We start from the raw sequence: 13,308 nt of genomic DNA on the forward strand, positions 1-13,308 counted from the left end.
CTATTTATCTAATTTACTATTATTTTTATGAAGAGGCTATTTTAACCTGGGTTACACATGGTATTTTTATCTAAGGTTATTATGCTGCCATAATTTGCGGCCCACACAAAGTAATTCAGGGGAACCCAACTGAAGGACTCCTCAACATCCAGAAAACACATATGAACTGAGCAGTCAAACCCTGATGATTTCATCAGTAACTCTTAAAAGTAAAGATCTGCTTCTGTTATCTGAGTGAAAACTACTCTGCTGTACCTCCTGAGCCACTGCTGCCCCACCAAATAATGTTGCATGAGTATTAGTCACAGCTCTAGATATTCACTCAAGGTATGTTTGGTGTGAAGGCCATGTGGGGGATAGTTGATGGCTTACAGTTTTTCTGTCTTGTCTCTGAGTTTTCTGTAGCGCCTGCCAGAAGCATTTAAGTGAGTTTCTAGAAAGGAGGGTGGGTGAGTACCCACGGTTTGAAGGGGTCTTTAATGATACAACTGGTTCTGCATTGGAGTCTGCCGATGTGCCGTGGAGTTCTGCGCGCCAACTGTTTGGCGAAATGTGTAAAATACTGTAACTTAATGAGCTGTGGTGGTAAATTTAAGATGTATTTATTTCATAAAGGGGACAATGCATATTAATCAACATGAATACATCACAGCAACACGCCAGAGTCAGAGAGGCTAATTTATATCTGTAGATTCCAAGCAGGTTGTTGGAAGGGATTGAACATTACATTTAAAATTCATATCAACTTACATGGCCTATGATTTATGACAAATTTCAATGTGTAGATAAAAGTATTGTAGTTAATAGTAAACATAGCAAAAAATTAAAACAAGCCACATCTGTAAAAAAACAAACAAACTGTAAAACATGAGATGATTAAAGTCATGGGTACAGTTTTGATTATCTAGTAAGCATTGCTTAAGGGATTTCCTGAAACAGTTCAATGATGTAATAATTCTAAAGGTAGTGTATTCCAAGAATTTGAACCCTGAACAAAAAATGACACTTAACCAAATGAACTTTTCCTAAATATTAGTTGTCTCTACTGCTAAATGCTCTTGTATTATGTTTCATTGTAAATGTAAATGGGCAAAGGGAAACACTTTATTTGAAGGGGTGTGCATAAGACTGACATGACACTGTCATAAACATGACATAACATGAACATAAAGAAGTCTTTATGAATGTTTATGACAGTTGTCATGAAGTGTCATTCGGTAAATAATGACACTTTTAATGGAAAGTTGCTTTAAAAGTTGCATTAAAAGTCGATTAAAAGTGCCAACTTTGCATGATTTTGTAAATTATGATAATTTAATGCAAAGTTGGCAGTTTTAATGGACTTTCAATGCAACTTTTAGAGCAACTTTGCTTTAAAAGTGTCATTATTTACAGATTGACACTTCATGACAACTGTCATAAACGTTCATAAAGACTTCTTTTTATTCATGATGGGTGTTATGTCATGTTTATGACAGTGTCATGTCAGTCTTATGCACACCCCTTCAAATAAAGTGTTACCGGGCAAAGTCTTTTATCGGTAGTGGAGCCAAACCATGAAGGACTTTCTATACAAGTTTGGCCTCTGGATAAATTATGTTTTTTCAGTTCAAAAAGTTGTACTTGTATTTTACTAGAATAATATGAATCTTTGAGTTTCTCATTGTTTTTAGACTCCTGGTGTTCGTCCAAAGAGTGCCCTGTATACACAGGAATCCATCCCAGATGGAGTCTTTCTTCAGCAGCAGGACATTCTTGTGTATGGTTACTTATTCTGATTCAATGATATTATCTGTGATTGTTTTTTCTTTCTTTTATTCTTCACTGTAAACAGAAATGTTCAGGGGCTAATAAAGATCATCGGGAGACTGCTGCAGATGCAAGCTGACCAGAGACAGGGGGACACAAACTTCACCTGTCCCTATTCTATCAGGTCAGTTCATAATCATGTTCATATTGGATTGAAACCACTGAACTCAGTACTGATACTAAGAAAAACTCTTGATACCATCTTTATTACAGAAAGTTATTTTGAGGCATATGATTCATTCTAGTTCGACCACAGTTTGATGATGTGGTTGTTGTCACAATTAGTGCAAAACCACTATAGTAAATAGGAAATTCAGCATCTAGGTGAAAAATGATATGTATTGATGATCTTGATGATGGTACTCATCAAAATGTAATGTTTGTCTTTGGTTTCTCAGTTGTTGACTGCATGTAGTTTTCATGACTTCGTATTCTTGTGTTTTTATGATGAAAGCACTTTGAAATGCAGACACTGTCAAAACTATCAGATTGGTTTTTGATTTAGTATCATTTTTTGGGGGGTGAAAAGATGGGAGATTTCAGACCACTATCAATAAGTCGGATAGACAGTTTCCTAAGATGGATTTACCTATATTGCATAGGTGATATAAAATCAAAGTTTGGATTTTTCTCATTTTTTCAGTGTGGGATTGTTTTTATTGCAACTCAACACTGAGCAAAAAGCAACAAACTTTCAGATCGGTTTCAGCCTGGTCCAGAAATCTGACCTTTGCTTCTGAATATGGAGCAGCTAAAGACGTGTTGGATGCTCAGAGAAATGTCAATGCCAAAGTCTGAAAAGTCAACAAGACAAAGAAGACCAGCTCACAGAAGCTTCCGTGTAACATTCAGGTCATGTTGGGAAGTTGTTTGTATCACTTCTGTGGGTGAACTTTGAGCTAAAGTTGATGTAGTTTGCTCCTCACTATGCGGATCGCAGTGGGAATGAAGGCCAGGAAACTGATGGAAGCCCTCACCTCAGAGACTTTTCGCCCTGAGGTGAGCGGAAATACACCTCTATCTGATGTATTTTGCAATTTCACTTTAACAAATCAAGGACACAACAATGTCAGAGTTGTAGATATAATATAGGTCAGGCTATATTGTTGCATTTGACCAGGCAACCTGGACTGAACCAGCCCCTGCCATCTTCTTCTCCTTCACAACTTAGATGAGTACCTCTGCCAAGATCCTGGGGCTTCTTTAATCAGTTGCAGCGGGTGATCAAAAGAGCTTCTTGGTCTTTTTTTTTTCTTTACCCTTCATGTTTATTTTGCTCCCTTTGCTCTTCATTTTCTTCCTTCTACATTGAAGCCTGTTGTTCCTTTTTTTCGCTACCTTTCTCCCTCTAATCCTCGCTTTCTCCCAAAGCTCTGTGCATTTTTGCTCCCAGTCCGTTCCCATTGTCCGATCCCCTTCCATCTTGATTGCGGAGTCTTAGCTCCATCTGTCTGGAAGCCTTAACCTCCCTGGTGGGAAGATGAATGTATTGAGGGCAGCAGGGTGGCGCTATTGGCCTGGCAGGCTGGCTAGTGATTGGTTGTCAGGGCTGGTACTGCTGGGTAACTGTAAATGCTGCAGGATTAATGAAGGATGCACACTGATGGCCATTGTTGGTCGTAGCCAACAGCCCTTTGCAATCTGCCCCCGAGACGTGGAGTACTTTAACCCTGAGTGGGATGAGGGGAGCTCCAGGCCTGTGTCGGTCTCATCACCTTGTTTCTCATGGGATGTAGGTCTGGTTGTAATGGTGCAGTCCATCCTGACTGCCCCCTGCAGGCCTTCCCATGTCATCTATCTGTCCTGTCTGCTCAGTCAAATGGTAATCTGCACATTTGGGCTGAAATAAAGAACTAGACTGAGATGGAGGCTTTATGACTGATCATGAATGTCTTCAATAGAGTTTTTATTGTAGGTCTTATAACATAGCCGACATGCCTTCTAAATGAGCCGAGCTTCTTTCCCCAGTAACAGCTTCCACACTGAAGAGTGTTGTCTGTGCAATCAGTCAGAGTTTGGGAATGATGGGTTAACAAAGAAAAAAAAAATCTTGCTGTGCATGGTTGATCAAGCATAGAATTGTCTGACTCCTCCAATCAGACAATTTCTCAGTGCATTTCTTATTTCCATGCCTGTTTTAATCTGTGTGAGATTATGCAGAGTATTGATACATTTCTAGAGATTTTACTCACAGATACCAATTTCTGGTTTTGTTTGTCTGAACCGCCGATTTTATTTCTAACGTCTATAAAACATTCAAAATTATCTGGCATAATTCAGTTCTTTTTTCCCCCCCAACAATTAAATGTTTAAAATGATTAGGGGAACACTGATAATTCGACTGGCTGATAAATTGGGCTTGATTTTCTTTATCTTTTCAGATTGACGACTGGTCAATACTTACATCAGAAACCAATCTTATCTATTGATCTTGTCTGCCTATGCAAAATTTGGCCACTGTCCTCTTCTGCTCTGCCATGAGAGAGAACTGACCGACAGACCGCCCACCAGGTCACATCTGCACATGTGCAGTTAACAATAGTGAACCCCACTGTTGCCAACTTAGAGACTTTGTTGCTTTTTATTCTGACTTTTCAGTTAGAAAAAAAAATCTGTATCAGGCTTTTTAAAGATCATTGATCAGCTACTGATCACAGAGCAAGTCACTGCTTTGGTTTCTTGGAGTTTAGATATGTTAGGTTTTCATTATTTAAATATTTCTGTAAGGTAAGTCTGTGGGGGGTGCTGAGTGGCTCAGTTATTAGTGTGGGTTCAACAAGTGCAGAGGCCGTACATTATCCTTCTTTCCTTCCTTCCTTCCTTCCTTCCTTCCTTCCTTCCTTCCTTCCTTCCTTCCTTTCTTCCTTTCTTCCTTTCTTCCTTCCTTCCTTCCTTCCTTCCTTCCTTCCTTCCTCCCTCCCTCCCTCCCTCCCTCGCTGATTGATGGAAGTCACTGGGGAAGTGGACCTGCTGCTGGTGCTGACCCCCCACCAACAACACTGTTGTGTTAACCTCTGTCCTGCCGTGGGCTGGAGGATTAACAACAGCTTCCACTTGGATTGTGGATTTCCCCAGTAACAGCTTCCACACTGAAGAGTGTTGTTGTCTGTGCAATCAGTCATAGCTTGGGTATGATGGGTTCACAAAGGGAAAAAAAATCTTACTGAAAAAAAAAAAAATCTGTGTCAACGACATGACCTGTTGTTGACACCAGGTCATGTCACCGTCCTGTGTAGACATGACCTGGTGTCATGTCTACACAGACATGACACCAGGAAGGCTGTCATGTCACAGAAGGCCTACACAGGAGCCTACACAGAAGGCTCCTGGTGTCAGGAGCCTTCTGCTCCTGACACCAGGAGCAGAAGGCTCTGCTATGAGCCTTCTGCTCATAGCAGAGCAGAAGAGGACTGACTGATTTTCAGATCTTTGAGGAGGAAAGTAAGATTAGAGGAGGAAAATAAGATTGATGGATAAAATCGGATTCATGTGTAAGTATCGGTTGATCTCCCAAAATGATCAACTTGGAGGGCTAATTTATGGGTTCACCCTATTTCTCATTATTAAGGATGATTTTGTCTGATGGATGGTGCTTTATTGCAGACTGAACATGTGTGTTTGTGGTGTTCCATCCTCCTTGTTGACTTGTTCAAACTCGGATGGATAACATGTTGCCTCAGGCAGCTTCACAGACTCCATCTTGCTGTAATCGGCAATCTTTGGGGGAAACTATGAGAAGTGTTTGACTTTTGCTCCTTTGTTGCTGTGCAGGAGCTGTCCACACCCATACATCACAGCACTGGAAAACCGAGCAGACTGCTGGCCGGTGCTGCTGCTGGAGATCCATGACTTCATCTGTCAGGCTGCTGACAGGTAAGCATGGCTGAGGTGGGGGTCTCCCTCTGTCACCGCATGGGTTTGATGTGTTCAGTTCAATGTGTAAGTGTCTGTCACCAGGTCATGTCTGAGTTTGTAGACAAACTAAAGTTTTATTAGTCAAATTACCTCATTCTGTGGTTCTGTTCCCCAGGAATAAAGCATCTTACATCAGCATGCTGGTTCCCTTCCTCCGGTATCTGTACTGCGAGCCTCAGAGGCAGTCCCAGCACGCACTGCTCCGACAGAGCCTGCTCAGGGTGCTGCTGCCCACAAAGCCAGGGGTTGGATGGATGCCCAAGAGCAAGGACCACGAGAACACTGCAGTGGTGTCTGACAGTCTGCTGCTCTGCCTTTGTCAGCTGGTTTCATATTTACAGGTCACTGATGATCTCTTTTAATAAGAACTTTTTGCTTACTAGTTAATGGTGAATTACAAAATTGACTTGATTAAGGGTAGTACAACAAATGGGCTGGCCAATAAATTGGCCCTGGTTTCCTCCATTTTGGAAAATCGCAATCGTCGGAAACTTGTTTGTGAAACCGATCTTTCCACCGATATTAGGTCTGAAAATGATCCGCTTTGCCATTTTGCTCTGCTGTGAGTGAGGGCTGATGACAGATCTTTCCACCAGGTCATGTCTGCACATGAGCGGTTAACAACAGTCACCCCACTGTTGCCAACATGGTGATTTTGGCGCTATATTTAATGACTTTTTAGAAAAAAAAATCGGCCAAAATCGTATTCGACAGATTAGGGATTGGCTAGAAAACTGCAATCTGTGCTCCCCCAGACTGAATCTACAAAGTACACAAAACGATAAAAGAAAACAGAACTGTTTCCTCTGTTACAAATCATGAGTGAATATTTCTGTGGTGACTTTTTTCATGTTAACAAAACATCATTTCTTAAGTGCAGATGTTCTAGAATCTTTGCAAAGACATTTGGAAAAGATAAGTTGTGAACATCAGAGCCGCTGTCCTAGCCTGACATGTTTTTGTGCTTGTAGAACCACTGCAAGCTGCCATCACCATGGAAGTGTCTAAAGGCAGTTACTGTCTTTAGACGAGGCAAATTCATGCATCCACTCAGAGACTGCAGCAGGCCGCGCATGAGGACGCTGCCTTTGATCATTTTCTGTTGATAGTTGTCTGAAATGATTAAAAATGTATTATTTATGTCATCTCTGGAAGAGACTGGTTTGCATTTACAGAAAGAAGAAAAGATTGTTAGCATGAAAACAAATTTTGCAGATTCTGTCAGCTGTTTGAATTCCATACGTTTGTTTTGACGAACTGGAGCAACTAGCAGTTCAGTGAATATTGAGAACAGTGAGGAGGAGAGTGGACAACCCTGTCTGCTTCTTTCAAGATTGGGAGACACACCAAGTTGGGTGTCTCCTTTGGCTGCTGTTTCTCACTTTGCGAGGGTGAATACGGAAAAGTGGGCATATTGTGGCCGGGCTGTGGGTGTCCTGTGAGCACGCATGAGCTGTGGACAACACTCCCATTATGTCATTGTGTATAAATACCTTTGGGTAAAAGTGGACCTTCAGTAAAAGTGGACCAAGTATGCAGCCCTGAGGTACCCCACATGTGATTTGTGTACAATTAGATTTATAATAGCTAAATTAAATAATAATACTTTTGGTACTTTATACTTTTAAGTATTGCCTGTGTAGAATGAAGGGCTATCATATTCTGATTTTATACTTTACATGGTGGCTGAAAAATGTTTCTGTTTGTCACTGCAGGTGAACAGTGTGGAGGCAGTGCTGGAACTGTGTGGATTTGTGGACGCTCTGCTTCAGGGTCTTATGGATGCCCCTGGAGAGCTCTGGGCAACGGAGAGAGCCAGACTGCTAGTGCAGCTGCTGTGTGCATGTCACCAATGCTTGAAGTTAAATGGAGACTGCAGACCGCTTCTCAGCCTAATACAGAAACTCCTCCCTGCATGCAAGGTCAGGCACATTTTTATCAGATGCTGGATGAGTTGAAATTGCTATTCTCTCTGAACTGGAAAGGAAGAGATTAACGATCATTATTAGGCTTCCAAAGAGCCTAATAATGAGCAGGGTTCATATAAACAATGAACACTGCTACTTCTGTGTTCTGTAGACATGGCCTGTGGATGAGCTGATGATGGGTGTGGCCTTGCTTCTGTGTGAGGCTCCTCCAGATCAGCAGAACAGTCTGTTTAGGCTGGGTAAGACTAAATCTATATAAAAATATTTCTCAGTGAAATGATGCCACAGTAGTTCAAATTGATCACCTTTATACCCAAAACACAACAAAGGAATGTGTATTTGAACCCAAAACGGCTGTACGTTTTAAGTTTTCAATCAGTCTATGTAAATGTAATATGATTATACACATGGTAAGACACCCTCCTTCAATTCTTTTGTTATGCACCTGAACATTCAGTTCAGTTCTAAAACTTCTGGGTGAATATGGACCAACTATGAAGTCTCATTTCTTCACAATGCATGAATGATTTAATCTTCTGCCTGAACTGCAGGACCTGAATAGAACACTACTTTTACCCTCAGTGCACTCTTTGGTGCACTGAGGGTAAAGGTGCACTCTTTGTGATATAAAAAATTGTTATAACTCATATCATCCAAGTATTTTCAAAGAGTCATTGTGGATAGTGATGATGTGTGCAGGAAAGATCTCCTGTCAGTACTGCAACAATTATGAAGAACTCTTCATAATTGTTGCAGGACTGACAGGAGATCTTTACTAGAATGAACGGGAGTCATAATAATATGAGAAAAAGTCGTACAACAACAAAATCTAAATAAATAACATGAGAATAAACTCATTACCAGAATAAAGTTGTAATATTGGGAAAATGAAAGAAAAAATTAACTACTGCATAAAAAATGAGGAATGTTGAGCATCTTGTGAAGTTACTCTTTGATAATGGTTTTACACATAAGGAAATACTTTGTCTTTTGACACATCAGCATCAAGTTATTATTACCAGTAGCAGGACTTTGAAATGATTGAACAAACAACTAAATCTTTATCAAACAAAAAGCCGTGGACTAGACAAACTTGTCTGTCAGAACTTGCTCTCATTAAAACAACTTTCTCATAATTTTACATTTTTGTTGTGGCAATGTTGCATCTTTATTGTACTATTATGATCAAAAATCTCATTGTGTGGCCATAATTCTTCATCGTAATTGTCCACTTGCTCCAGTAACTATCATTGGTTTTAAAGTATTTAGATTTTTAATACATATATTAAATATATTTGCTCCAATATATATATATTAAAAAAATAAAGAATGGGAAAATATTTGATTTCAAATTCTACTTCATTAATATGGTTTTAAAAAAAATGTTATTCTGACATTGTTGTGACTTTCTTTTTTTTTTTTCCTGCAGCTCTGTGTTTATCTCCAGAAAAAGAAGAGCTGTCTCATTGGCTGAGTCCTGTCCTGGTTCTTCCCGTGCTGCAGCTGCTCTCCTGCTCTCAGCTCACTGAACCGCTGGCTGACCCAGTGACGCACAGCTTAAACCAGAGTCTGGCCCACAGCTTGTTACGCAGCATCAACAAACCTGCAAAAAAGGCCCGGCAGGTACCCAGCTTCTTTCTCAAACATAACTTGCTGCTGTTTATTCTGTCTCTGTTCAGCTGTTGAGAGAAAAACACAAGACTTTTTTAATACACTGAATACATTCTTCTGATTTAAGATATAGTTGCATACAGCTTTGACAGGTTTGGTTTAGAGGTTAGCGATTGGGAACCAACAGTCAGACAGAAGCAGCAAAAAGATCCACCAGCTACAGTCTTCATTGTGAGAGCTACATCTGAAGCTACATCTGCTCTGATTGGTGTTTAGGAATGTAGTGCCATTCCTACATTGCCATGTAGTGCCAGGTTTAGGAATGGCACTGCAGGTACAGGTTGTGAAAGGTATTCACAACCTTTCATCTTTTTCATGTTTTGTCTTGTTAAAGTCACTAACTTCCATCTGTTATTTAAATTTTCTGTCAAATCAACATAAACTAACACAAATATATAAAGTGAAAGTAGAAAGAGAGTTTTCAACATATTTACAAATAAATGCCTGACATTTGACATATTTTTGTCAGATTCCCTATCGGATTGTGTTGGCAGCACAACACAATCAGATGAGCTGGTGGGTTCTGTTTACTGATTGGGTGACCCCTGAAGGCAGTTAGCTGCACTGGATTTTTTGTAGTAATGGGGGCTGCACACAGATGCAGACAATCATTAAAAGTGTTATAAATCAGTTAAGATTTTTCAATGATGCACTACTTTGTCTTGGTTTGTTGTATCAAATCCCTTTAAAGTTGATTCATTGAAGTTTGTGGCTGTAACATGAAAAAGTTCATGAGTTGGGCATATTTTTACAATGTGTAGATTGTCAATAAAACAATTTTGAAATCTTATTCTGTTGTGATTCTTTTTTAATCTTTGCTGGTCTCATCCTCAGCCTGGCCCAATGCTGACCCTCCCTCTCAGCTCCTGGTACGCTGAGCTCAGCGTGACTTTGTCCATATTGGACAAAGTTTCTTATGATCCTTGTGCGGCCACTGATTGGCTGCTGGCGGTTACCTCTGCTCTAACGTCCAGCCAGCGCCTGTCCTCTTCCCTTGCTCTCATTGTGACTTACCTCCTCATCACGGCTCAAGAGGATATCTGCCTGCTGGCTTTGAAAGCAAGCCAGGCCATCGCTGCTGCCGATCCCTGCCAGGTAGAAAATCTGAAATATTTTGACATTTCTCAAAATCTACAGTCATAATAAATTAAAAACAAGAAATACTGATGAAATATAATGCACATTGTGTGTGCATTGGCCTGATGCACATGATGCTCCTGATGTGTTCTCCTGATGTTTATTGTTGCAGAACTGCCATCAACTGCTGCATTTCTCAACTGCAAAAGTCGGATGCAGAGCTTTAGGAAATCGTTTGATCTAATTCTGACAGTATGGTGCACATAATGTCACCGTGACAACCGCAGCTCCTTGTAGGAGCTCACAGCTGATGGATATTTAATAATAAACAACTTCTTTCATCTTTGCTCTTCTCAAAGACGGTATGCTATAAGCTCCAACATTTTAGCATTTTGTAGGAAGGTCTGCAGTTACAGTGCAATCTGCAGAACTCCTGTATCTACAGTAATGTAATCTTATTACTTCAGCAAATGTTCAAACAACAGAGGTAGCTTCCATAACCTGGCTTCTGCTCTTGAGTCCTCTGCAGATGATAAAGAAAGACATTTAAAGGGAAAGGCTTCTCTCTGGCCCTCAGGGAATGTAAATGGAATTGCTAGCTGAGGAAGATGATGTGAAATATCACACTATGTTAAAGGCTCCTCATTACTAAGGCTTGTAAGACACCCCGGAGTATTCCCCTGCTGCCCTAATTGCTCCCAAAGTGCCACTTGGGTTGGAGGTTTGATGTGTGGGTCGATGTTTATTGGCATATCTGAATCCATTGAATTTTTTTCTCAGTAGCTTATTGCATTTGATACTTTGCACCTGCTTTTTATTAGAAGATGAAAGAGCTTTCTGCGGAGGATTTATGACTTTTTAGAATACATTTCTAATAAAGAAGTTTCACTTAAAAGGAAACCTTGCATTTTCATCCTCATTTTGCTCATAAGCGTAACAAGTGAAGTAGTTGCCATGTAACAGCGATGCTGCATGGAAGAACTGATGCTGTATGCAGATTAGACTGTTTTACTGCAGAGCTTTTGTGTGCAACAGATGTGACACTTGTGACCTGTAACCTCAGCACTGAAAGGAATCATCTGCATTGTTGATCAGTCAGTCCTTTAAATCTGAAGCTCTCATTGGTCAGTCTGAAGTTGAACTCAGGTTAATAGAGTCATTGTTTAAAGCTCTACCCACAGCAACTGATTGCTGGTCTCTGGAAGACTTGGCCCACAGCTCCCTCTAGTGGAGGTTTTATCCAGCTAGTGGAATTTAGGGTTAGGGCTCAGACACCACAGGACACCTGCTGATTGACATTAAAGAAAAACTGTAAAAACCTGCAAAATCACGACCAATCAGCATCAATAGGAAGCATTAGCTAATGTGTCTCTACACATTTAGGTCTACACTCTATAAATACCTGTCAGCAGGGGGGAGAGTTGGACTATTCAATTGGAATTTAACCTCAGTTTATTATCCACTTAATCTATTTTATTTCAGTTTGTTCCATTTTTTTATTTCATTCAATCAGTTATAAATATAAATAGTTTATGTAACAACTAAAAGAAATTGTGAAAGAAAAAGAGCAGAAACTTATATACAGGGGTGAAAGTAAAGGGGTACGGTCGGTTACTGCGTACCCGTAAAAGATTTAGCGGGAGTACGCAGTACCTGCAAGAGATGGGAGTGGTTGTGAGCTGTAAGAAATCAATGGGTTCACTGTGCAGCCGTGAGTTCACCCACTAATCAGTCATATCTGATTAGTTTTTCAAAAACAATCTAAAACACGACTTAATCAGTTAATAAATATTTTTTTCCTCATTTCATATTGTTTCTGAACTGTTCGTGCTTTACTAGAGTAGGGCTGCAATACGTTGATTGCGGAAGGGTTTGAGTCGATCTCAGCATTAGGTGACAAACTGAACGCCGCCAGGAGGCTGAGACCAGCACGTCCTCCTCTGGCTCCTTATCAAAATGTTTGTAACTTTATTAAAGAGCAAAATATCAACAAAACATGTTCAAATTAATGATCCAACAAAAATAATAATCTCAGTAAGTAATGTTTCAACAAGGTGTTGCGCAATGTTGCGCAATTCTGTGCGTTTCGCTTCCATTACCTAAATAACTAGCAGAGCAGGAGTTTAAAATTAACTAATCAACCACCGCTGTGTTCAGGGAGCGCTTATTAATGATCGCAAAATAAATATCAAGCCTGAAAACCTAATCAAGCAATCAATCAAATTTTATTTGTATAGCACATTTCAGCAGCAAGGCATTTCAAAGTGCTTCACATAATTTAAATAAAAACAGCATGTGACATTGAATAAACAGTGAGAAAGACATTTTGAAAAAGATTAAAAAAGATAAAAACATTAAAACCCGCACCCCTTTTTGGACTTCAGTTAAATATCGTTTAACAGTCGTCTAACTGGCGCTCTCATAGACATAATATAAGGATAGACGCCTCATGGACCGCTCTCGCCTATTGTCGTTGACGAGATTTAGGGCGGCCATCTTGGAGCGGTAGACCACTCCACTCAGCGTTGTGTTTAGCAGGCACAATGACGTATCAGCCCATTTAATCGATCATAACACGCTTTTTTGTTACTGGAAACCATATTCAAACATCTATCAAAGCAACATTTATAAACAATTGTATTTTTTAAGTATGTTTTTAATACAAAGTTAATCATATTTAAATATGCTTAGTGGCTATAACAATAGAACAGGAATGGAATATTCTGATATCGATGTATGAAGAGCATATTACAAAGAACACAGCCGTTCATAATTTATTTAATAAATTATTTAGTAATATCAATATATATTTATATAACTATACAAACACTAATAAATAAAGATTAATAATGGCACAAATAAATAATACTGAATTATATATATAAACGTGTGTATATATATATATATA

At 39.7% G+C, this 13,308-nt stretch overlaps 1 protein-coding gene across 1 annotated transcript in view; it reads left to right on the forward strand.

Annotated features, from left to right (window-relative positions):
- Positions 1-13,308, forward strand: part of LOC103131693 (focadhesin) — a 105,319-nt gene that overhangs the window by 37,888 nt on the left and 54,123 nt on the right. Inside the window, exons 5-11 of the mRNA XM_007543388.2 lie at positions 1,835-1,933; positions 5,581-5,682; positions 5,840-6,065; positions 7,440-7,646; positions 7,804-7,891; positions 9,082-9,275; positions 10,158-10,418. Coding sequence (XP_007543450.2) covers positions 1,835-1,933; positions 5,581-5,682; positions 5,840-6,065; positions 7,440-7,646; positions 7,804-7,891; positions 9,082-9,275; positions 10,158-10,418 — 1,177 coding nt within the window. The remainder of the gene's footprint in view (positions 1-1,834; positions 1,934-5,580; positions 5,683-5,839; positions 6,066-7,439; positions 7,647-7,803; positions 7,892-9,081; positions 9,276-10,157; positions 10,419-13,308) is intronic.

This window comes from Poecilia formosa, unplaced genomic scaffold (genome assembly GCF_000485575.1).
Source record: "Poecilia formosa unplaced genomic scaffold, Poecilia_formosa-5.1.2 Scaffold815, whole genome shotgun sequence".
In the NCBI taxonomy this organism is placed as follows: Eukaryota; Metazoa; Chordata; class Actinopteri; order Cyprinodontiformes; family Poeciliidae; genus Poecilia; species Poecilia formosa.